The sequence below is a fragment of the Sphaerodactylus townsendi genome, linkage group LG03, assembly GCF_021028975.2.
Source record: "Sphaerodactylus townsendi isolate TG3544 linkage group LG03, MPM_Stown_v2.3, whole genome shotgun sequence".
Lineage (NCBI taxonomy): Eukaryota > Metazoa > Chordata > Lepidosauria > Squamata > Sphaerodactylidae > Sphaerodactylus > Sphaerodactylus townsendi.
Window position 1 is genome coordinate 170,101,857 of NC_059427.1, and position 25,724 is coordinate 170,127,580.

The following is a 25,724-nucleotide window of genomic DNA, read 5'->3' on the forward strand; positions in this document are numbered from 1 at the left end:
ACGTTACCCCTTTATATACCCCAGATGTCTTAAAGGTGCAACCAAATCTCTCAGTCTAGGCACTTTCTCATGGAACTTTGAACAACAGCAATATTCTTTTAATATTCTTTTCAGCTAAGCAAGTCAAAACATGACAGCAAAACCATGTGGGGATTGTAGTGTGTGAATGAGACTGATTCAGATTGGTCCTTCTGACTGGTGATTTGGGAATTCCTGGCCCTTTCCGCACGGAGGCGGAAGGGCTTGGGCCGGCGTTTCTGATGCCGACCCGATGACGCTGGGACCGTCCGCATGGGCCGGTTCAGAACGAGGAAGGCGAGCCGCTGGGTGCCATAAGCCCGGTCGACTCACCGACCCCTCGGCGTCGCCCGGAGGCCTGGGGTTTCGCCTCCCCTGCCCTGCATGCGCCTGCTTCGGTGCGCCAGAGCAGGGGCGTATTGACGTGCAGCCTGCGGCTTTGAAGTACCGGAGAACAGTGAGTGAAGGGAGGGAAGGCGAGGAAGCCGCTCGCGGCTTCCAGCTGAAGGCGTTTTTCAGAAAGTGTGCTTCCCAAGCGCCTCTAAAAAGCGCTGTGCGGAGAATGGCTGACCTGGGGACTGGCGTTTTGCCGAATCCCAGGCCACCACTTATTCTGCCCAAGCGGGCTTGGCCCCTGTTGTTGGCTGTCCCTGGCCTGGATGGCCCAGCTAGCCTGATGTCATCAGATCTCAGAAGCTAAGCAGGGTTGGTCTTGGTTAGGACTTGGTTGGGAGACCGTCAAAGGAGTCCACGTTTCTATGCAGAGACAGGCAGTGGCATATCATATCTGGACATCTGTTGCACTGAAAATTCTGCAGAGTCTCCATAAGTCAGCTGCAACCCGATGGCACTTTCTGTCACCACTGTTGTATGCTGTAGATTTGACCTTTTTCTCATATCCTTTGTGTCACTGCGATAGGCTCCACCCTACATGGCCTGTAGGACAGAGCTGGAGGAGGCAAAAACCTATGTCTGTACTAGCCAATTAGATAGAAATCCAAATCTCTCTTTCCCCCATGCCCTGTGTCACCGCTTCAATTGCTCCTGTGGCTTTCATGATGTAAAGTTGCATTTCTTCTCCACTCTTCAGTATAGCTGTGTGTTTCTCCCAGCTCTGGGGAGATCTTAACCTGTTTTCTTGCTTGTTCTTGTTTGTGGTTTCAGCGCCCAACCCCTGCGAGGCCAATGGAGGCAAAGGCCACTGCTCTCATCTCTGCCTCATCAATTACAACCGCACCTTCTCCTGCGCCTGCCCTCACCTCATGAAGCTCGACAAGGACAATGCCACATGCTATGGTAAGTTAAAGGGGAGAGTTCCTGAGTTCCACAAGAAGCCCAAGTGCAGGGGATAACAACAGGGATTTTAAATAATACACAGACAGAAGAGTGAGAAAGAGATTCCCAGCACTGTGATAGCAGCTGTCACCAAAACGACATTAATTTGCACGGCCAATCAGCAGTCCTACTGATCAGGAGCCTACCTGGCCCTGCCTAATTTCTTAAAAACATTTGGAGGGTGCCAGGAAAGCTGTTTACCTTTTCCCTATTATGTTCTATTATATATTACATCTCCAGAGACCGACGTTCCTCAAAGTTAAGAACTGGACAAATACGACAGTCTCTGGATTTTTAAAAAAACTATGAAAAATCTGAGGCAATTAATGCATCACCTCAAATTAAAAGCATTTCCTGTGAATAGCTAACATCTCCATGACAAGTTTCTGTCTGGTGGGGGAAAGGGTAGATTCAATTGTTTATAAAAACTAAAACACTATAAATTATTAACATTCAGATATTATTGTAATTATTAGTCCTTCATAATTGTTTAGTTTCAATTCTAACGCAACATTCTTCTCCAGACGTAGGGGAGAATTGGGCCTCCCTAGCCTTACATTGTATTGAAACACTACTGAACTCAAACAATATGCTATGTTGAAACTCCTGTTAGATTTGGGATGGCTTGATTTGAAACAAACATGTGGAGGCCATTGGTACTGGATTTAGCAGACCATTTCCATGGATGGACATCTTGCCTCATGCTGACGTTCCAAATGTTCTCAAAATCCTCCTCTTAGACATCCCGTGTCCATGATAGCATTTTAGACTCTGTGTGTGTGTGTGTGTGTGTGTGTGTGTGTGTGTGTGTGTGTGTGTGTGTGTGTGTGTGTGTGTGTGTGTGTGTGTGAGTAACGCACTTCAGAAGGAAATCCTTCCATCTGTGGAAATGCACAACCAATATACAACTTTCTTACCTCCCCACTACCTGTGGAAACACTCTATTGGATCCAAGCCAGGGGTCTGAACTTGGTGATACATTTTCTTAGTTAAATGTGGCTACTGGGGCATAAATTCTGAAAATTACTGTAACCCACTTCAGATTGGGACTGAGGTGTGGAGAGATTTCAGCCTCCCTCCCACACCATTTTCCTGACCCAAAACAACCCCAGAGGAGTGTTATTTGCCCTGTTGGGGACTGCACATGAACTATGTAGTGGTGTCCCAACTTGTGGCAAAATGTATAATCTAATTAAGTCATTGGAGTTCAAACAGTTTTTAAATAATAATTTAATAGGCATACAAAAGCTATGATTTCCATGGATCTTTGAGGGACCCCAGCTTCAAACTAGTTTAAATTTCATGCATAAATTGTCCTTGGCTGTGCCACCTATTTAAAGTTCAGATTAATTGGGCTACCTGTGGACATTCGCCATAACACAGCCTAGAATCTTGATAACCTCATCTTTGGTAACCTGTTCTGAATTTGTGAAGTCCTTTTGGACATGAGTTTCCATCTTGCCTTTCTGCCTCTGTCCCTTCCGCTAGAATTTAGGAAGTTCCTGCTCTACGCCCGCCAGATGGAGATACGGGGAGTTGACATTGACAACCCTTACTACAATTATATCATCTCTTTCACTGTGCCTGATATTGACAACGTCACTGTGGTTGACTATGATGCCATGGAGCGGCGAATCTACTGGTCTGATGTCCGCACACAAACCATCAAGAGGGCATTCATCAATGGAACCGGAGTGGAAACTGTTGTGTCTGCAGGTGGGCACTGTCTATCATGCTGTCTTTCCCTTTCTTCTTCCCTTTCCCCCATCACCTTGCAGCATTTGAGATGTGTTAGCCCACGGGTCTGCAACCTGTGGCTCTCCAGACGTTCATGGACTACAATTCCCATCAGCAAAGACTGATGGGAATTGTAGTCCATGAATTTATCTGGAGAAGTCACTGGGTGCAAATCCCTGATGTTATGACCAGACAGAGCTAGAAACCATGATGGAATTTGGAAGCCTTCCCCCAGAGACCACAGGGAGCATTCTTTCTGGTTTTATCTCAAAATTCCTCAATGGAATTCTTGATAGCTTCATAATGTCTTGTAATAATGTATTTATAATGGTATCCTGAAAGCCAATGTGATGTAGTAGTTAAGATGTTGAACTAGGACCTGGGTCACCCAGGTTCAAATCCTCACTCACTCCATGGAAACTTGCTGGATGACCTTGGGCCAGTCACACACTCTCAGTCCTAACCCTGGGTGGTATTTGGATGGGAGACCACCAAGGAATACCAGGGTCGTGATGCGGTGGCAGTCAATGGCAAATCTGGCTGAGCAAATCAAACTACAGAGCTAGGCAGAAGGAAAAAAAGAGGGAAACAGTCTGCTGGAAACAACAACCTTGCTAGGAGGCTGAAGTCTGACAATGACTCTAACAGCTGTGGAGCTGTAGTGGCTGGTCTTGTCTTGCTCCAGTGCTGGCTTGGTTGATGGGTTTAGCAGGATAGGAATGTTGTCGGCTTCTCATGGCAAACTTTGCAGAAAGACTCCCAGAGCAGACAGCAGAACTATTGCCATTTACTGTACTCTGCCTTCCCTGTGCCCCTTGTGGCTGCTGTACAAAACTTCTTTAGAAGTAAAACAAATCTGATGCATTCTGAATAACTTCAGCTGACTTGAGCCCTAAGAATTTTGTCCTCATGGTTCCCCCTCAGTGGCCCTGGTGTTGTTAGATTTTATCATTGTGCTAGGTGAAGTCATAGCTCTTGTCATTTGCTCTGTAAGCCCAGTTACTCTACAGACATTTCCTTTCTCTCACGAGGCTTCACCTTAGTCTCCTCTCCTTGATCTACTGTCCACCTTCTTTGCCCTTCTAGACTTACCCAATGCCCATGGTCTAGCTGTTGACTGGATCTCCAGGAACCTTTTCTGGACCAGCTACGATGCCAACAAGAAGCAGATCAATGTTGCCCGGCTAGATGGTTCATTTAAAAATGCCGTGATTCAAGGACTGGACAAGCCCCATTGCCTGGTTGTGCATCCTCTCAAAGGGTAAGACAAGAGCTGCGTCAGACAATGATTTCGGGTAGCTGCCTTCCCTCTTCTGGGAAAAGGAAGCCATGTAATTTCCATGTAACCATTCCATATCAACCAAACCTGGATAACTCAAGTCTTCTTTAATAGCTACTCCTTTTTTCCACCCTTCTTGTAATACGACACATTATACCAGTGGTTCTCAACCTTTCTAATGCTGCAGTTCTTCATGTTGTGGTGACCCCCAACCCTAACATTTATCCATTTTACAAATAGAGAACACTGATGCAGAGAGTCTTAGGCGACCCCTGTGAAAGGGTCGTTCGACCCCCAAAGGGGTCCCGATCCACAGGTTGAGTTAGAACCACCAGTGTAAAACTACTTAGTGCCACCAAAAGCTTGGCGCCACTAATTGTTGTTCTGTTCAGTGCGCAACACTGGTTCTGTGGCTAAGAGACTAACCCAAGCTCCTGAGACACTGGCAGTGCTGCTCTCAGCTTCCTACCAGGGAGACTTACCAAATCCAGCCCTCTACATAGGGTTGCCAACCTCCAGGTGGCACCTGGCGATCTCCTGCTATTACAGTTGATCTCCAGGCAACCACGAGCAGTTCCTCTGGAGAAAATGGCTACTTTGGAAGGTGCATTCTTTAGCAGTGGTGTAGTGCCAAGGGGAGGTGCGTGACGCACTGGGCACGCGCCGGTGTGGGGGCGTGGTGGGGGCACAGGATGCACGCATACCCCGGGCGCAGTTCCCCATCGCTCTGACTCTGTTCTTTAGCATTATACCCTTCTGAGGTCCTCTGCCCTCCCCAAGCTCCACCCTCAAAATGTCCAGGTATTTCCCAACCCAGACCTGGCAGCCGTACCTCTCCCCCTTCCCCTTTTGGGTTTGTGAGGAAGGTAACCTTCCTGAACTGGGCATTGTACAAAAAAACCCTGGGCATTGTACAAAAACAAACCCCAAATATCCTGCCTAAAAGTTTATTTACTGACCCCTCGCATCCTGGACATAAACTGTTTCAACTCTTACCCTCTAAACGTCGCTACAGAGCACTGCACACCAAGACAACTAGACATAAGAACACTTTTTCCCCGAATGCCATCACTCTGTTAAACAAATAATTCCCTCGATAATGTCAAACTATTTATTATATACTTATTATATAATTACTGCACTACTTTTTTCTTGTCGATTCGATTTCGATTTCGAATACCTTTAATGGCATATAGATTGCTTCTTAAGATTAGCAGCTTAGCAAGATAATAACAGCCTTTACAACTTTACAATTTCTGGCCGAAAGTTAAAATAGCACCATTTAGAGTTTAGCCACCTTCCAACAGCTAAATAGTTGTGGCTGTTTAAAAGATATATAACCTTCTGTTTATCTGTAATGCCTTCACTTCCATGCAGGAAGGGGATTATGTGCTTCTTCCTACCTATCTCATAAAAGTTGGACAATCCAACAGCATATGAGATACTGTTTCCACAGAACCCATGCCACACGGGCATTTCCTTTCTTTATGTGGGACACTACTTTTTTCATCATTCCTATTACCCATCTCCTCCCAATTATGACTGTATGACTATAGCCTGTGCTGACATTTCATTTTATTTTATGATTTTACATTTTATGTTTTTATTACTATTGATTGTTTTTTTTTTTTTCCTGATTGCTTACTAGGACTCTATATGACAATCATTAAGTGCTGTACCTTATGATTCTTCGACAAATGTATTATTTTCTTTTATGTACACTGAGAGCATATGCACCGGAGACAAATTCCTTGTGTGTCCAATCACACTTGGCCAATAAAGATTCTATTCTATTCTATTCTATTCTATTGTAATGAATTAGCAAACATAACAGGGGAGGGAGGGGGGGGAAAAAAGAAACGGAGAAGATGGAGAAGGGGAACAATAATGAGGTGATGAAAACAAATAGGTCTGGAGAGATTTCTTAAAGGCCAAAATCGGTCTAGAGGGATTTCTTAAAGGCCAGAACAGATCTAATCAAGCGGCTGGCAGCGGTTAGTGCATTCCAGGCTTAGGGAACTATTAAACAGAAAAGGACACAGATAGATGAATGAAAGAAAGCTGTGTTTTTAAAAGGAAAAAAAAACCTTGAAAAATGCAGTGGATAAAAATGAAGAGGAATATAGTGAAAGTGAAGAGATCAGGTACTGGGGAAGAACGGAACACATGCTTTTAAAAGTAAACAAAATCTTTAATTTTTAATTCGACGATGAAGAGATGGAATAGTCACAGAAGAAAGAGTAATATTTTTTTTGCCAAGCTGAGAAAATCTGCTCATCTGCTCATCTCAGTTCTTGTTTTTTTTTTATTAACCTTTAATAGAACTTTATGCCTCAGTTCTTGTTGATAAACTCTTCCTTCTACCCCACCTTTTCATAGTTATTTTCTGTCAGCTGTTCGCCAGCAAAGAGGATTGCCAGGATCTGCCCTCTCTGACTCCCTCACGTCAATCACATAACAGCAGATATTTCATTCAGTTCTATAAATACAAAAGGCAGTCTTCTTCTGACATGCTGCTTATTTATTCCGTGAATTAAAATGTATATACTATAATGCTTTTCTGCATAATAATGTAGTACGCAGTAACAAAAAGACAATTACCATTGGTTATACTGCATTTCCCATTTGACTATGTTAGAAGTTAGCAGGAGGTAGGCCATGACCTATATTTTCAATTTTTTAAAAAAACACAAATCCACAATCCTTATTTGGCCGTTTTCCTGTGACCTTAAATGTTTGCTGCTGTGAATCTCCTTTGAAAAACTGGCAGAACATCATAATTGCTCTGTCCATCTTAAATGCTTTTGTAGAAGTTCATTAAGACTTACAATTGGACCATTATCTTTTCAGGGTTTGGGGGTAGGCGGGTTGATGTAGTTTCACAGGCAGGAATGACCCAAACAGAATTTAATAGGCATGTCTAAGTGGATTTATTTCCTGTCTAAGCCCCGTAACCACGTTCACCGATTTCCTTCCTCTGGCCCCAATCTGTCCGTAGGCTGGTTAATGTGTCAGTAAGGGTACTGAATGGCCCCTGTTGATTTTATGTGGAGTTACAAATAACAGAGAATCGAAGGGAAGAAGACTGGAAGTTGGAGGCTGTCCTGAGATGTGTATAATTGAGGGAGAGGGCTTGCCTGTTAGTTTACACATAGTTAGTTTGGTGATGAAACCTTTATTGGGCTGGCAGTAGGCTCTTCCTCTAACAAAACTCTGCATGTTTTCTTCCGGTATAAATGTACATGTGTGTTAAGTGTTGTTGCTTTTGACTCATGATAACCCTACAAACCAATGTCCTCCACAATGTCCTGTTGTTAACAGCGTTGCTCATGTCTTGCAAAATGAGGGCCACTGCAGCCTTCATAGAGTCAATGTGTTTCATGTTGGGTCTTTCTCTTTTCCTGCTGCCTTCAATTTTTCCTAGCATTATTGTCTTTTCCAGTGACTGTTGTCTGCTCATTGTATGACCATAGCACGCATAATGTTTAAATAAGTGTATGACAGCTTTCTAACCACTCAGGTAGGGGCCAGGTGAGTGAGTATTGTTCCCGGGGAGAGTGGTCTGGCGGAAGGGTCCTGCTTTTCTGATTCTCTTCACCACAGGTTTCACACCCTCTCCCATCAGTAAATCTGAGAAGAAGAAAAAGAACTTCAAGACAGAGGTAGAAACAATTGCCAGAAGGTCAGGTAGGTTTAAGAGGCAAAAAAAAATCGCCTCTCCCTGCCTGCATGGTCTCCTCCACAGATCAAGCCAGCTGTGATGTGATTACCAACACTTAGCCTTTTATTGGCCTGCAAGAGGACTGCATTCCTCACAAGGAGTTGCTTAAGGTTGCTTATGGGTTGTCAAAGCGATTGAAAGGCAGGATTCAAAAGGCTGAGGAGGAGATTTGCAGGGAGTTTTAGAAGTTATAAAGTATAAAAGGTAGAAAAACCACAAAATGACAAGAAATCAAATAAAATCACCACACTAACGCTACCTCGTCAGTTGGTAGCTGCTCAGTGAGCCCTGAAAGTGACAGTTGGAACTTTTGGCGGGAAAATACCTGAAAGCACCTTGTCAGGGCAGGACAGGGAAAAATTGCAGTGATGCTGCAGTAGCGTAAGTGTTGCTTGTGAAATTGAGGGCGCTAATTTTACCACAAAAAAACTGGGGAAACTTATTGACTGCATGCGTGCCAGATAAGTCGAGGGTGGGAAATGCAGCATCAATTGTAGCAGGCATCAAACGGTTGAAATGTTTTTTGAATCTTATTTAACAAGAAAACAGTAAACTGGCTAAACCTGTAAATTGGAAAAAGAGGGTCAACCGAACCATGTAATATCAACAATAACCCTTTAAAAGTACAAAACCTTAGCTCAACCAGCAAACTGCCAAAGCTAAAACACAAAGAGTTTAAGTCGCTTCAAAACTGGATTCCTCATCATCATCTGTATGTCCGCTAAAATGTAACCCAACTTAGATTTTAAGAGGGATATTTATCAGAAATGGAAAATCTACTATTAAGCTTCCATTTTAAACAACAATGGGGATGGGGCATCCCAACTTTGGGGGTCAATAACTTTGGATCTCTGACCCAAACTTCACCAAACCTGGCTGGTATCATAAAAGCAGACTCTCTAGTAGATGACCAGCCAAGTTTGCAGTGAGCGATTCTGAATTCCTGAGTCCAAAGTTATGGAACCCTCAAAAGGCCAACCCCATCTACTAATAACTCCCCATTGAAAACAATGGGGGGCTGGGGGCCACTCTTTTGGGGGTCCACAGCTTTGGGACCCCCCTGAACCAAACCTTATCAAACTTGGCTGGTATCATCAGGAGAGTCTTCTGAGGGTACCCTGAAATTTTGGTGCCTCTAACATACAAACTGCGCCCCCTGCTGGCCGGCAAAGTAAAAACACACAATTTTTTGTGCACTGTGAGCCCTTGCCACTAAGTCGAGGGGCTTTTCAGCATTAAAATGTGCTGAAAAATTCGACTTATACATGAGTATATACGGTACTTATTTCATGTTTGGTGGCAGCTGTGTCATATCTGCTCCCCTGGCTTTGCCAGGCATGAGTGTTGAATATGTGTTAGCCGAACTAAAGGTAATTTCAGCCTAAGAGATAGGACTGAAAGAGCTGCTTGCCAGAAGTAAGACTTTAAGTGGTGTTATTTCTGTATTTCATAGTATGTCATTTGTTTGTCTCTTTCAAAGGAAGCTCTACTGGACAGATGGAGATAACATCAGCATTGCCAACATGGATGGCAGCAACCGTAGCCAGTTGTTCACGAACCAGAAGAGCCCTGTTGGTATGGAGAAAATTCCACTCCACCATGTCCATTTTTAACCCTGTTCCCTTTGGGGGTGGCCAGGAGCATGGATTCCCAGTGTTCATCATGATTTATGGATACTCTTGGCCGCATCTATATCCCTTTGGCTAAATGCAGTTCTTGGCACACAAGTGAGATTCAGTTTTTGGAAAGTTCCTGAGAATGTGTTCCAAGTATTTTAGGATCTATTTCATCCTTCACGTAGAGGTCTTCCCTAGGTTTGAAGGTCTGTAGTACACTCATCTTGGTGGATGAAAAAAAAACCAGACTAAAAGCATGAAGACATAAACCTTTTCCAAGGGAGTTTGCATCTTCTGCACCATTTTTTCCATAAACAAATGCTTGTGCTCATGCACGCTTGAAGAGAGCAGGAGTGAAAAGCATGATGCTGAAATTCCTTGACTCTCCTGCCTTCAACCTTCTTTACCTCAAACTTCTCTTTAGTAGTTTCTACAGCTTGGCTTTTACTGAATTTCCATAGCAAGCCGCAAAAATCTGATTCAAATTATCTATAGTAGTGGTGGCGAACCTTTGGCACTCCAGATGTTATGGACTACAATTCCCATCAGCCCCTGCCAGCATGGCCAATTGGCCATGCTGGAAGGGGCTGATAAAATTAATAATCCTCTTTATCTGGAGATGCCATAAAGCTTCTCCTTCATGACCCTATAACAAGAAATTCCATGGGCACAGAGGGTGCATGCATTTATATGGCCAGCGTGTATGCCGAAGAAGGTATGCATTTCTGACAGTTGCAGCTGAAATTGTGAGAAACTCCTGTCATGCCACTGCAGCAATGCGTTGGATCTACCCCACTATCACTTAATTCCCTCCTTAATACAGCCCAAGTACTTTCAGTTCCCTCCTTAGTACAGCCTCCATCCCACACGGCTTTTGTCCATGTAGGTTCCACAATCCCCAATATAGTCTGGCGTTGCTCCAAGGAGACCATATATCTTTGTTCATGGTACAATGAAAAAGCTGTCTGGGGATCAACCTTATTAATACATGCAAAGCATTCACACTCGCCAGCTTGCACATAAGCATCAACAGACGCATGTAGGATATTGTAGCTCTTCCTCCATGCTTAGGTCAACATTCCAGTAACGATTCTCTTGCTTAGAGACTCTCGTGAGCTACCAGGACTGTAAGCAAGCTGTACTGGATCAGCTCTGGCAATGGCACCATCAATAGGTGTAACTTGGATGGCAGCGGCTTGGAGGTGTTGGAAACCATGAAGGCCCATCTGCGCAAGGCTACCGCTTTGGCTATCATGGGTAAGAGCTACTTCTAAGTGGGAGGGGGGAGCAAGACTGGGAAAATAACTGATTCTATGCAGGAACCCGATCTGTGATCTTTTATTCAAGTCCAGCAGTGCCTTAAAAACCAACAAGATTTCCAGGGTATAAGCTTCCAAGAGTCAAAGCTCCCTAGGTCAGATACCAGATGAGAGTAAATGTGTTACTTGTTTAAAATACCTAGTCTGTGCATCTTCTCACAAGGATGGACTTCTGTTGAAAATGTATCACATTTTTCCAGGGTTCAAACAGTGCGATATAATTGTTAAAGTTGGAGAAAGGATGATGCAGTTTATGCTTTTCCGATGGCATAGGCTGATTCAAGATGGGCCAAAACAGTGAATTATTAAGCGATTGTGAAAACAGTATAAACCCTTTACATCATTTTAAACCCTTTTACACCATTTTCACACCGTTTTCACGCTGCTGTTTTTTGGTCCATGTGGAATCAGCCATAGTTTTTGGAGATCCTGTATGGGACGCCCTGTTTTGTTGTTTGGAAAGTTTTTGGAAAATTTCAGATAGCATGGTTTTTGCTATTATTGTATGGAATGGGCTATCTTCTTGTGGGGAAAATACAATTCAGTCTCCAGATAGCATAGTTTTTGCAATTCCTGGGTGGCATGGAATTACATGGGATCACAGGATCCTATTCGACGTTGCTTTTTTACATTCTGATATGCCTCACAATTTCCCCTTCCCCCGTACTGGAATCATTTTAATGCTTTCTTTAAAAAACAAATCTTACCGTGAAAAAAAGTTAGTCGCTGTGGCACCTCATTTTATTTTAAGAGCCCAACTTTCATAGAGCTTTCCCAGGTTTCATACATCTTTTCCAGCGTCTGCACGATTTTTAGTCCAGCAGTTTTGTGCTCTTGATCCTTTGCTGTTCCTGGCTGCTGGAAGGGAACTGGCCACATGTATGGCTGATGGTGTAAAGACTTTCTTGAGGAAGTGGTACCTGCAGCACTTCCGGAAGCCATTGTGGAAGCGCTACTATTTTTATTATTAATTCGGCTTTTATACGTGATCCCGAAGGATCCGGTGGTGAACATAAGTGATTCCAGAGACCAACAGGAGCAAAACACGTATGCAATGCTCAAAGGGGCCATGGCTACATCTCGCCGTAAGCACTAAAATAACCTAAAACCAGCGGAAACAAATTAATACATAAAAGCATAAAAGCAGGCGTCCAACCTCAAATTTAAAACCTACCCCCAGAAAAAAGGGGGGGACGGTAGGCCCCTCAATATGAGTGAACTTCCCTTGATGCCTTGTTTTTACAAAAGCAGTCCAGTCTCCAGCATTTCACACTTGGCCAAATGGGTCGATTTGTGTTCTGGAATCCTAGCATGTTGTGCCAATGTCACTCCGGCATTTGTGCTGGAATTTGAATGCCCCTGCCCCCTTAAAACTCCTGCTATTCGCTTGTGCTTGACTCCTTATGCACCTATTCTGATACATTTTTCCTGGCTTCCAGTTTATTCCTGGGCACAGTTCAAAGCTCTGGGTTTCACTGAATGGTTTGGGACCATGATGCTTCAAAGAACTGCTTAATTCTAAAATGAACCTACAAATATCCTGAAGTGATCTGGACAGGCATGGTTCTGTGTACTTTGCCTGCAGAAAGTTGCATTTAGAAAACTGGGACCAGGCCTACTTAGTAGCTGCATCAGGGCTTAGGGATTCCCTCCCCCTTGGAACATGTCCAGTCGCTGAGTGGCGCCCCCCTTTCCCCTCCCCCCTCTCCTTCCCCCCCTGCATCTTCTTGCACATACCATCTGTTGCACTTTCACCACCCCATATTATCCTCCCAGAGGAACCTGGCCCCCTCCCTTGCTTTTGCTGGGGTGATCTAAATTGAATTGGCCATAATAGGGCACCTATTATGATGCTAACCTTTGTTTTAAGTAGCTTTTTTTAATGGTTTTAATTATTATATTGTTGTTATCGTATTTAATTAATTGTATGTAGCAGTGTTGTTCCATGCCTAAATTCCTCTAGGGATGATAGAGCGGTTTATCATCGAAAGAAACAATAAATAAATAAATAAATAAATAAATAAATAAATACAATATGGCAACAAGCCTTCCTCTTGATTTCCTGTAAATTGGTAAAAACTGTTGTGTTTATAAGCAGGTTTTAAAGATGCCTTGAGTGCATTATATGACCTTGTATTATTTAATCCTTCTGTTCTGAATTGGTTTTGTACGTTTAGCTGTATTGTTTCCATTTTGCTGGTTTTAATGGAATGATTGTTTAATTTACTGTTGTATTTAGATTGGTTTTATTACTGCAAGTAGATTTGAGGCTTCTTGAGACCAAAAGGCAGGGTAACATATTTTAGTAAGTACAATAAATAGCTGCAGTTTGCTTTTTGGGTGCTGAAATAGACTGAACTGTAGCAAACATAGATGGGCATTAGTTTGAATTTTGTAAGAAAGGGTCGTCCACCCCCACCCCCCCCTTTCTTTTTATAGTGGTTAGCCATTAGGCCTACTCATTTTGCACAACCCTGAGCTTCTGCCAGCTTCCTTTCAAAACTTAAGTTTCAGCGAGACTAAAGTTGCCTGGTCAGCACATCCTGTCATGGAAACAGGCACTGGCCAGGTCACAAACTGTTTCTTGAGACCGCCTAGTCCTGGAAATCAAAGAGTAATATCACCAAACGAGCATATGCTCATGTAGTAAGTCCGAATTTTTTTTTCAGCACATTTTTAATGCTGAAAGAAATCCCTCGAACTCTATATCGCGGGTTTCATTAAAAAATTTTTTTTTGTGTGTGTTTTTACCTTCTTGCTGGCCAGTAGGGGCAGGCAGTTTTAGAAAGAATCAGAAGCTCAGATACCAGGGTTTGTCTTATCAGTTTCGTCAAAGCTGGCCAATTGGCCATGCTGGTAGGGGCTGATGGGAATTGTAGTTCCTGAACATCTGAAGAGCCGCAGGTTCCCTACCCCTGTGCTAGCGGCACCAAAATTTCAGGGTACCCTCAGAAGACTCTCCTGATGATACCAGCCTAGTTTGGTAAAGTTTGGTTCAGGGGGTCCAAAGTTATGGACCCCCAAAGGAGTTGCCCCCATTCCCCATTGTTTTCAATGGGACCTATTAGTAGATGGGGCTACCCTTTTGAGGGTCCATAACTTTGGACCTCTGAATAAACTTCCTAAACCTGGCTGGTCTCATCAGGAGAGTCTCTTCTATGATACCAGCCAGGTTTGGTGCAGTTTGGGTCAGGGATCCAAAGTTGTGTGCAGCCCCAAAGGGATGCACATCCCCCATTGTTTTACAATGGAAGCTAATAAAATGGAATTTTCATTTCTGATAATATCCCTCTTAAAATCTAAGTTGGGTTACATTTGGACATACAGATGATGATGAGGAATCCAGTTTGGAAGGATTTTAACTCTTGTGTTTTAGCTTGGTTGCTGGTTGAGCTAAGGTTTTTGTACTTTTAAAGTTATTGTTGATACCATATTGTTCTTGTTGACCCTCTTTTCCACTTACAGAGCCAGTTTACTGTTTTTCTTTGAAATAAAGATTCAAAAACATTTAACCTACTGATGCCTCAATTGATGTCATTTTATTGGCATCTATTTTTGTTTTTGAAATTTACCAGCAGCTGCTGCATTTCCCACCCTCGACTTATACGCGAGTCAATAAGTTTTCCCAGTTTTGTGTGGTAAAATTAGGTGCCTCGACTTATATGCGGGTCGACTTATACACGAGTATATACGGTACTCTGTTCACAGAATTGTTAGGCTATGAAGAGGACTGTGAACAGCTGTCACTTACCAGTACTTTCCATCACCAAACAATTGCACAAGTTGTCCTTTCTCATGCATCTAAGCCTCATTTTTCTCTCTTCCAGGTGACAAATTGTGGTGGGCTGACCAAGCTGCTGAAAAAATGGGCACCTGCAGCAAAAAGGATGGGACGGAGGCTGTTGTGCTGCGCAACAGCACCACCCTGGTCATGCACATGAAAGTCTATGACGAGAGCATTCAGCAACAAGGTGAGCTCCAGAGGTGTGCAGATAATTACAGGCTACAGCTTTGCTGCAGTCAGGAAGCTTCAGGACCTGTTGGTTCTTAAGGTAATTTTAGTCACCGTAACACAGCCTTTCTGATTTGTCAACGAGGGCCCAACCCTGTCCTTTTCTCTTTTTTAATAAATTTTTTATTGTATAGAGTATTTATACATTTGTTACATTTAGTATTTTTCTTTCATCTATACATTTTTTCCATTTTCACCCCCCTCCCCCCTTCTCTTTATTGATTTTTTTCATGCAAGCAGCAGGAGGTTCATTCTTCTTATTCTCTTGTTCCATGGCTCTTCGTTAAATCCGGCATTTTCAATCCATTCTTTATACACTGTCCATATCTTCTTATTTTTTCTTTCCATAAAATATTTTTGTCAGTCTTTCAAATATCTCTAGCTGTATTTGTTCCCATATATATTCCAACCATATTGAAACTGTCCATTTTTTATTATCTTTCCAGCCCAACGCCAACACTGCGTGTGCTGCTCTGATCATTATTTTATACATTGGTTCCAGACTTCTATTCACTCTAATGTCGTCTATTATCCCCACAATTAATAATTCTTTATTCAACCCTGTCCTTTTCAATCACATGGTCACGCTGAGAAACCTGCTCACAACTGCCCTGACTCAGACTGCCTTTGCCCAGCAATGCCCCTCCATCTCCTTGTTTTCACTTTTGCAGGCACCAATCCCTGCAGTGTCAACAACGGAGACTGCTCCCAGCTCTGCCTTCCAATCTCGGAGAATGCACGTTCCTGCATGTGTACAGCAGGTTACAGCTTGAAGAGTGAACAGCAGTCGTGTGAAGGTGAGCAGCTGTCACTGGCCTCCTGAATTTTTTGTGGGGTGTGGCCGGATCTTGTTTTTTGGGAAAGATGCTACTTTGCACGTCTGAGTGGTTTTGGACAGGGCCCCCTGGTGGCTAGTGAATGTTCTCAGCTGTTGGCAGTGAAACTTCCAATGCCTTGTGTTTGCCCTAATTAACCAAGGACAAGTCTGCTATATGTATTGTCGAAGGCTTTCACGGCCGGAATCACTTGGGTGCTGTGTGGTTTCCGGGCTGTATGGCCGTGTTCTAGCAGCATTCTCTCCTGACGTTTTGCCTGCATCTGTAACAAAGAAGGCAACCAGGTCAATAGTTGAGGGCATCTGAATAGAAGTATGAGTAACAATGAAGACTATAGCATGGGAGTCTTCATTGTTACTCATACTTCTATTCAGATGCCCTCAACTATTGACCTGGTTGCCTTCTTTGTTACTCACAGAACACCCTGGACACTCCAACAGATATATATACTCCACTTGCTTTCCCAACATCAGATCCTCTGAAGATGCCAGCCACAGATGCAGGCGAAACGTCAGGAGAGAATGCTGCTAGAACACGGCCATACAGCCCGGAAACCACACAGCACCCAAGTCTGCTATACTTGACACTGAATTCTGTGATAATTTGAATATCCCCACGCCAATTATGCAACTACTTTTTGAAGGGGGGAGAACATAAAAGGTGCCTTTTATGTCCAAACCAGGGGTTCCTCTAGTCCAGCATGATGGCCTACCAATTGCCCTAGAACAGGGGTAGGGAACCTGCGGCTCTCCAGATGTTCAGGAACTACAATTCCCATCAGCCCCTACCAGCATTGCCAATTGGCCATGTTGACAGAGGCTGATGGGAATTGTAGTTCCTGAACATCTGGAGAGCCACAGGTTCCCTACCCCTGCCCTAGAAGGTCACAAGTAGGGCATCAAAAGACATCAATTAAAAAAGAGCTCTGCTGGTCAAACCAGTGATCCATCTAGTCCAGCATCCCATATTGCACAGTGGCTAACCCATTTGCCCCAGTGGGCCAACTGATAGGAATAATATCTCTCCTTGGGTAAGTGAACACTAATTGCGGAGAGTTTCTCAACCCCATTTAAGTACAAGTTCATCTTCCGTATCAGGAGGTTCTGTGACATTTCAGAGATCTCTTCGGTTCTTCCTTCTGTGCAGGAGTAGTAGTTGTGCTCCCTTGGGTGTACAGCAGCACCCGGGGAAAAAATGGAGCAAACCTTTGCCTGGTCGCATTCACACAGAAGTTTCAGGAATAGTGGATACATATCTCTTTAAAGCAGTATTTATCATTCAGTTCAGCTCTGTTCTCAAGTTCTGTCTGTGCCTTTCTCTGAATCTTAAGTCTTCCCCCTCACAGTCCGAAATCTTAACATTTTTGTCCTGCCATAAGTGACTGAAGTGAAAAATCCTGAGAGGGAAGGACTGTTAATTAAATCCTGCCTTTAATTCTAGTGACTGCACTCCAAAAGTGTGCTTATTTGTTTTATTATACTTTTCCTTGTCCAAGAGGAATCATGGCAGCACGCATAGTTCCATCAATCTCCTTCCCTCCATCCATTATTATCGAATAATAGTTACAGACGGTTTGAGGAAAAGGACGATAAACAAAAATAATAAATTCTTCGTCCTTCAGTGGATAAAGCATCTCAGAGTGAAGTTCTCTTGAAGGGCAAGACTAGAACGTTCTGAGAGAGCATGTTTCTTAAGGCCTGTGTGGGCTCTGGTTTCCCTCCAGCTGTTTCAGTTTAGGGAGAGGCAGCTGTGTGCGTTTGCTTCCTCTCATTTTTGCGGTTTTGGCCTGCTGTTGTAAATGTTGCTAAGATAAAGCTTACAAAAGTGCTTCAGGTGCTGTAAAATTATATATAAATGCTGAACTTTCCAGATGAATAGCTATGGCAGCCATGAGTATGTGATGATACCTTACGAAATAAGGTTAAATTTCAAAGCTTCTTACCACGAGCTTGCCCCCAAAAGCAGATTTCAATGACTTCTAAATCTAAAAGATTCAGTAATTGTAGAGTGTGCCTATCTTATATTGAAACTACTACATAGACCAACACATGACTTTACTAACAGTCCAGTCAAGATGTGGGGGTGGTGTATGGAGTAACAGAAGATGGCTGTGCCACTTCCATGGAGGTTTCTGGAAGTGCAGAAAGAAGGGAAAGTTTAAATTCCTCTGACTGCTTGAATTACCCTATAGGACAAGGAGACTTACACAACATAAAAGTGTGGCATAAGTCTGCAGGGCCGGGGGGGACCAGCATCACCGGGAAGGAATTTGGAGGAACCCAACTAGCGTCGACTCCACCCCTGGGAATGCCCTGGCCCACCTACCCGTGCACTGGGCTTCTGGGTTTGCCTACTGTGGGGTGGTGGGATGCACCCTCTGCTGGTGTGGGTACCCCTTGCACCGGCAGAGGGGGCAAATGCATTGGTGCAACCCTGTACCGCTTCCACAATGTAATTGCCTCTCCCATGTGGATTGGGCTGCCCATCTTCTTATTCATGCTATCTAAATGGAGCTGCTCTGAGCATACTTTGATAGTATTTTCACAGTAGAAGTTTTTTTGGGGCATTGAGTCAACTGTGTGGCATTGTTTGTAGTGTTGAGAACTAGACTGGCAGAAGGTCAGCTTTTTATAAGTCGTTCTTACAACAAACAGTACAGCTCTTCATTTTGGCCTGCTTCTTCAAGACTTGAGAAAGGAAGAGTAACTTTTACAGAAAACCTGAAAACCCTTATAAGCAAGATAGTCAAACCCTTGAATGTCAAACGTACCTATAAATAAATGTACTTAATTGTATCCATGATTAATACTGCATTCCATCATACTGTAATATGCTGTATCAGTCAATAGTATCATCTCTAATGGTTCTGTCCATCCCTGACGAGCTACCATTTCCAAGTTCTGTCCCGCCTCTAAGATCCATCCCTGTCCCACTACCTGAGATCCTGCCAATTCTAAATGCTTGAAAAAAGGAACCCGAGACCATTTGCCTGCTAACCAAGTTTTCTGTCACCGATCTGTGGCCCTTCTCTGTTCCTTTCTGACATGCAGGTGTTGGATCTTTCCTCCTCTATTCTGTGCACGAGGGTATCCGTGGCATCCCATTGGACCCCAACGACAAGTCTGATGCGTTGGTACCTGTCTCTGGGACCTCCCTGGCTGTCGGCATTGACTTCCATGCAGGTGAGTGGCTGTCAGGCGTGTGTTAGCTGTATTGAAACTTTCAGTGGGTGGCGGAAGTCAGGAAAATAAGCTGCCTGAAGAAAAATTGAGAAAAAGAAGTAGCTTAGCAGTGGGTAAACTGGGGTATCATAACATTAATTATTGCTCCCACTCCATAGGCATGATTATGTACATATGTCATCCTTTTTGGTGGGAGAAAGCCCCTCCCAGTTTCAGCTCTGCCTGCTTTCAGTGGCAGGGATATTTCAGAGTTCTTTCTCTCTACTTTTCATTGGGGAGTTCTAGAAAGCACATTTGTTTAAGAGAATGGGAAGAAGAAGAAGCCCTACTGCTTTGGAGTCAGGAGAAGGACATTTCTGAAGACTCCCTAGTTCTGCTCTTTTGGGGACTATGTTGCCTCTCTATCTTCCTGTTTATTACACTGTGTGGAGTGAGCTATACTGTAATGAGAACTGGACATTAATCCTGTTCCAAACAGGAAAGAGTTGGGCAGATCACAGTCAGGGGAGTATATGAATGTAGAGGATTGAGTGTACAGTAGACTTTGTATTCTTGTATCTCCTGTAACAGATCTCACATGTAGGGGCTGGATCTCTGCCCAAGTCAGCATTTGTAGGCCTGTCCTCACTCAATCCTAAAAGAGGCTATGTCAGCCCAACCCTGAATCTATCACTTCAAAGCCAACCCAGTCCAGGCATTATGAAGATGTCAGTAATACAGTTTGGATTTCAGTCCTCTGTCTGGTGCCTGTATTTTTTCTCCTTGGGGATAAAAGTACCTAGAAGGGAGCTATTCCCACCAACCCAACCCCCATTGAATTTCTGAGATATCTTCAGTGTCTTTTCCCTGCTTCCTACTAAACGCATTTCCTTTCCTCTCTCAGAGAATGACACCATCTATTGGGTTGACATGGGCCTGAGCACCATCAGCCGCGCCAAGAGAGACCAGACGTGGCGAGAGGATGTGGTGACCAACGGCATTGGCCGGGTGGAAGGAATAGCTGTGGATTGGATTGCAGGTAAGACTGCGTGGAATTCACATTCCCTGGGATCAGAGCTCAGCAGGAAACACCAGCAGAGAAGCATCATCCCACACTTCCTCCCACTTTTCCAGCCAGACCTCTACTCTTCCCCCCCACCCCCTCCATTTTTGTTCTGTTCTCCGGTCTAGTAGCTTCTGGTGGTTTTTAAATTTTATTTTACTTTATTTTATTTTTCATGTTGTGTTAATAATGTGAAAAATGTGCCAAAGATCTGTGGACTGCAACCGTAAGACCTCCGTTTGTCTGGGGATCTGGGGCTCCATGCTGCTTCTGCCAGCCCTGGAGAGCTTGTTGCCTGCCATGCCTGTTACAGCTTTGGGGGGTGGGGTGGGAAATCCCACTAATCCCAACTTGAAACACTTTGTTCAACTAGTTGACCATCAGTGGGAACACTACATAAATACTACATGAATACTTTTGTGAAATCTACTTGGATTGGGAGTTTTTGTCATTCCTGGCAGATTTGCAGGGCAGCGCCAGTCCTGTTGGTGGAACAGCTCAACACCTTGCCAGTTTTCCCTATGCATGTTTGTGATCAATGCAGTTTCTTACCAGAAAAAGCCCCATTATTGTGGCATTGGCAGAAGTATTTTCACTGCGTCCTTCATCCATACCATAGAATGTTATATTCCTTTGAAATATGTCTAATAAGTTTTGTATTGCCCCCTTGTTCTAAGCAGGCTTTAGATAAAGAGCGCTAGAGGCTGCATGGGAGGGAAAGATGAGCACCTGTGCCGCAGTAAACGGATCTGTGCAGGCACTTCTTCATGCTAATTCCCCATGCAAATTTTGCAGATGTGGAAACACCCACAGGCAACATGTTATGGCAGCAGCACAAACCCGTGGCAGGGGAATGTGGTTTGCAAGAAAATGCAGTACTTCTGCACCGAACCAGAAAAAAGCTGAAGAAATGGAGACAGTGGCAGTGCACAATACACACTACTTGCCCTGCATGAAAGGGAGGCGAATTTACGGATGAGAAAGGGCAAAATAAGACATGAGTGCAGAATTGGCTGTAGTCCTCCCTCTGTCATTTATTTTCTAGCGCTCTTGTCTCACGTGCTGAAAGTTCTGGTCTCAAAATGTGAATGAAAATATTGTTTGAGGACTAGGTGAAACATTCTCACGAGCTGGATGTGGTCCACAAGCAGTGATTTGCCTGCTTCTGAACTAAGTAACCATCTTATGCCTTTTTACCAGGAAATATCTATTGGACAGACCAGGGCTTTGATGTCATTGAAGTAGCCAGGCTCAATGGTTCATTCCGCTACGTGGTGATCTCACAGGGTCTGGATAAGCCACGGGCCATCACCGTGCACCCGGAGAAAGGGTAAGTTCGGCTGAATTGAATGAGATTGCTCAGATCAAAGGCCAGATTTTAGTGACATAGCAAGATATGGGGTTCTTTTCTATGGGATAGAAATAGGATGTGTTGAATTAGAGTTGGGGGTAAGGTAAGTCTCCTGAATACAACTCCAGATTTTGTGCAGACATGGGTTCATTTGGCTCAGGGTGTATCCCATGTTCCCTGGGAGTAGAGTCATGGGGATAAAAATTCCTAGTTTTCAGGTTATAGACCCAGAGTGTCAGATCTGGATTCCTGGATATACCGCAGGATTGATCATCTGAGGTAACAAGGACTCACAGGGCGAAAGAGCCTTTCATTTGATCCTTCTTCTCCCTGCAAATAATAAGCCAGTAGTTTAGAATAACTCTCACCATTACAAAAGTAGCCTAACCCTATTCAACTCTACTCAGTTAAGGAGCCACTGCAAATATGCTGCGAGTATATATGGTGGTGGAGTCAAAGGATACAAATATTGGGCCTTCTCCAAAAATATCTGCCACTCTGCTGTTCAAAGTGATGGTTGCAGGTGAAATGGTCTGTGATCCTCCAACTTCCTGACTATGAGGAGAGATATGAGGGAGTTCAGTGGATGCTTCCTTCTTGGTGCAGATCCTTGATTTAACCCTCATTCTGTTCTTGAGGGTTCTCTGCCTTTCAAGAGCAATGTTTTGAGGAGATCAGTGGGCTGCAATGCTGGGGGGTGGGGGGGAGGATGTGAAAGAGTTTCATTCTGTGGTGGACATGAAAAAATTGGCCTGGATCCAATCCAGTGATCACTGCTTGTATGTAAATAATCCGATTCCTTTTCACTTGGTTAGTTAACCCTTGCATCTTAATAGATGCGCAAACATGAGTTCGCTGAAAAGCCTTAGGCTTCAGGTGAGGCAGAATGCCTTTCTGCAGTGTCCAAGTTACTGCTTGGAAATGCAGTCCTCCAGGGATGAACATGCCTGTCAGTACTTGGCAGAATATTGACCCTGGTACTGGCCATTCTCTTGTTTTTCAGGTATCTCTTTTGGACAGAGTGGGGCCAGTATCCCCGCATTGAACGGTCCCGGCTCGATGGGTCAGAGCGTGTGGTCCTCATCAACAACAGCATCAGCTGGCCCAATGGGATTTCAGTTGACTATGAGGTATGGTTGATGGAGGCCAGGCGGGTGAGGGAATTAACAATATCATAGATAAGGATCATTGTAAAACAGACCTCAGGCTGCAAGATTTATTTGTTTGCTTACTTTATTTATAGCTTGCCTTGCTAATTGGGACTCCAGACGTGTTACGTATGAAGTCAGAAAGCAAAAAGACATTTAATAAACAGTACAGTAATGCTAGATACAAAACTAAAAGGCAGTGCAATTTTTTTTAAAAGTCTACAAAATTACATACCATAAACAATGCAAAAACAGATTACAATAAGTAGAAAATGTAATCAGAACAAGTTGACAGTCCACAGTGCAATAGGTTACAGTCCTATTCCCTGATAAAAGCACCCTCCTGGGCCATTGTACCATAGCAGTATAGCCTTTATAAGAATGCTCTCCTGAAAATTTGTTTTTCATGTCCTCTGGAATGGTAGAAGCATAAGAGCCTTCCTCACCTCCTCAGGCAGGTGGACGCCACAACTGAGATTGCATAATGGGCAGCTGTTACCCATTTGATAGCGTAGGATAGCCCAATCTCATCAGACCTCAGAAGCTGAGCAGGGTATCCCTGGTTAGTAATTGGATTGGGAACCCCCAGCAATGCCCAGCATTGCTAACAGAGGTAGGCAATGGAAAACTACCTCTGTGCATTTCTTGCCTTGAAAACTCTACAGGGTCTCTGTAAGTCAGCTATGATTTGACAGCACTTTTCTTCACCACCACCTTTTGGAAGGCTATGCTTTAGAAGAGTGATGCTGCCATAGAGAACACAGCAGGAAATATGATCCAGTAGATACATGGGTCAAGTCCATGAAGTGATAATCATATCTTAGGCTAGTGGAAGTCATTTCAAGACTAGGGAGCCTTCCTCCACCTTAAGTGGCTCTTGAACCATTGATGTTGGGGTTGGCTCCTTTGAGGGAGGGGAAGCCTTTAGATTTTACTGGATGGAGTAGATAGACCATATGCCAATAAAGGTCATTTGTTGTTGAGTAGATAGAAGGACCACAGGCCAGTGTTTTAGACCAACGTAAGAATGGACCCTGCATGATCATGCCCCTACATGGGCAGCAGACAAGTTAACATGTTAAATATGCAGTGAACAATGATTAAATATGCTGTGAACCAAGGTAGAGCTTCAGTAGAATTCTGTGACCTCTACAAACTATGCCAGTTAAGCATGCTTGCGCATGCTCAGTTTTATTTGCCTAATTGCAAAGGATAGGCCAGATTGGTTAGATGTGTCCCAACTAGAAGCTGTGGTTGCCTGGAGGATTAGGATTGTAGTCACATCTACTCTCCTCTTGAGATTCAATTGAGTTTGCATTGGAGAGAACGCTCATGGATTGTGCATCTGGGCATTCCACCTCCAGCTGAATACATGCTGGCAAAATGGTTTTGCATTTAAGATTCCTGTGTAACTCACTAGGATGATGTGGTTTTTTAGGATGGGAAACTTTACTGGTGTGATGCCCGGACAGATAAGATTGAACGCATTGACCTGGAGACTGGCGACAACAGGGAAGTTGTCCTGTCCTCTAACAACATGGACATGTTCTCGGTGTCAGTCTTTGAGGATTACATCTACTGGAGTGACAGGTCTGTATCCCAGTGCTACATGGGGTAAGCGTTTCTAGAACAGAGAAAGCAGGACAAGGTTTTGAAGTGGCTGTATCTTATTTGTACAGGAATTTATTTTAAGTTTCTTTTCCATGGGGATCTGCACTCATCATGGGTGGATATTTTTAGTGCTCATTAGGTCTGTTGCATATTTGAATTATATCCTGTTCTAGAAATTACATTGTGCATGTGTTTATGGTCTGTGTTCAAGTTATTATAAATATCAGAATGTGCACGTATACGCGTAGAGGACTTCAGATAAATCAGGGAGGCAGTAACGTGATTCCGTGAACAGTTGAGTGTGTTTAGAATTACATATCTGAGTTTGAAGTTGTGTTCTAAATCCTAGAGATAGCAATGCAGAACAGTGCATATAAGCCTGCCTAGTTTTGGGGTCTCCAACATGGTGTCTGTAGGGGCCATGGTTTCCACTGACACTTTTCCTGGTGTTCAAGAAGTGTTTTTAGAAAGTGGCCAGGGACTGGTGGGGCTTTTGTCCAGCAGGACTTCTGATCGGCTATGCAGATTGGAGATTTGATTGGTGGTGCAGATTTTTTAAAAAGGTGCCATGGCAGCATCTGTTGCTACGGGACAAGGATCTTCGCTTTGTGACTGGAGGCAACCTCCTGGTATGCAAAAAAATATTGTAAAACAACATGTTGATTGAAAAAGTCATCCATTAAACCGAATTTCTGCCTGAAATGTTGAAGAGTTACTATTAGAGTTATTCATATGTTCGTTCTCTGACGTTTCGTAGTTGTGCCCTCACTCTGTGTCAGAATTCCAAAGGTGACCTCAGGATGATCAAGATGGGGGCCTGTTGACGTAGTGTGTGGTTGCACATAAGCAATTCATGGAAAACAGAGGGAAGTTGATACAAAGTGAAACTGTTTTTTTTTCTGTTTTTAACCCCCCCCTCCCCCCACACACACACACACACACAATACACAGGAGTTAGTTTCACCAGGGAGAAATCATGAGGGAAACTCTTGGGCTACACTTGGGCAAATATGGGCGCCCATGACAAAGCAGAGATGAAAGGGACCTTGCTTTCATCAGATATATAAAATTAGTCAGAACCGATATGTGGAACAAACAAAACAAATGCATATCTTTCGCACAGTGATAATCACATTAGTAAACAAAACATATTTTCATGGTACACTGATAGTATTGCGTATAGTATCATTTGAATAGGGTTGCTGTGCCCAGTCATTTAAAGGGCCACATTTATGAATGTTGATAGCAATCAGAAGGAGTGCAGAATGTCCCGTATGTATGTTTGCAAGGGTTCCTGGGTATGTAATTTTAGTTGCATTAATCAAGACAGAAAATGTGTACTTGAATGGTCTGTGATATACCTGCACAGGGTAGTGTGCATGTTTTAACTCATGTGCAGGTAAAATTGTGCATGCGTGGAAGGTTTTTTTCCTCAGCTTCTTGCTGCCTGTTGCACTCAGCCAAATGGCAGCTGCGTCAGCTCTCTGTGGTATGGCTGAAGCTCACACACCTAACTG

The 25,724-nt window shown here is 43.7% G+C and overlaps 1 protein-coding gene across 1 annotated transcript in view; it reads left to right on the forward strand.

Annotated features, from left to right (window-relative positions):
* The window catches only part of LRP1 (LDL receptor related protein 1), a 466,085-nt gene that overhangs the window by 358,579 nt on the left and 81,782 nt on the right, over positions 1-25,724 (forward strand). The window contains 12 exon segments of the mRNA XM_048487597.1: positions 1,183-1,314; positions 2,842-3,069; positions 4,177-4,351; positions 9,571-9,691; positions 10,843-10,963; positions 14,853-14,996; positions 15,709-15,834; positions 18,924-19,055; positions 19,939-20,073; positions 21,298-21,427; positions 22,452-22,578; positions 24,035-24,186. Of these exon segments, the coding sequence (XP_048343554.1) occupies positions 1,183-1,314; positions 2,842-3,069; positions 4,177-4,351; positions 9,571-9,691; positions 10,843-10,963; positions 14,853-14,996; positions 15,709-15,834; positions 18,924-19,055; positions 19,939-20,073; positions 21,298-21,427; positions 22,452-22,578; positions 24,035-24,186 (1,723 nt within the window).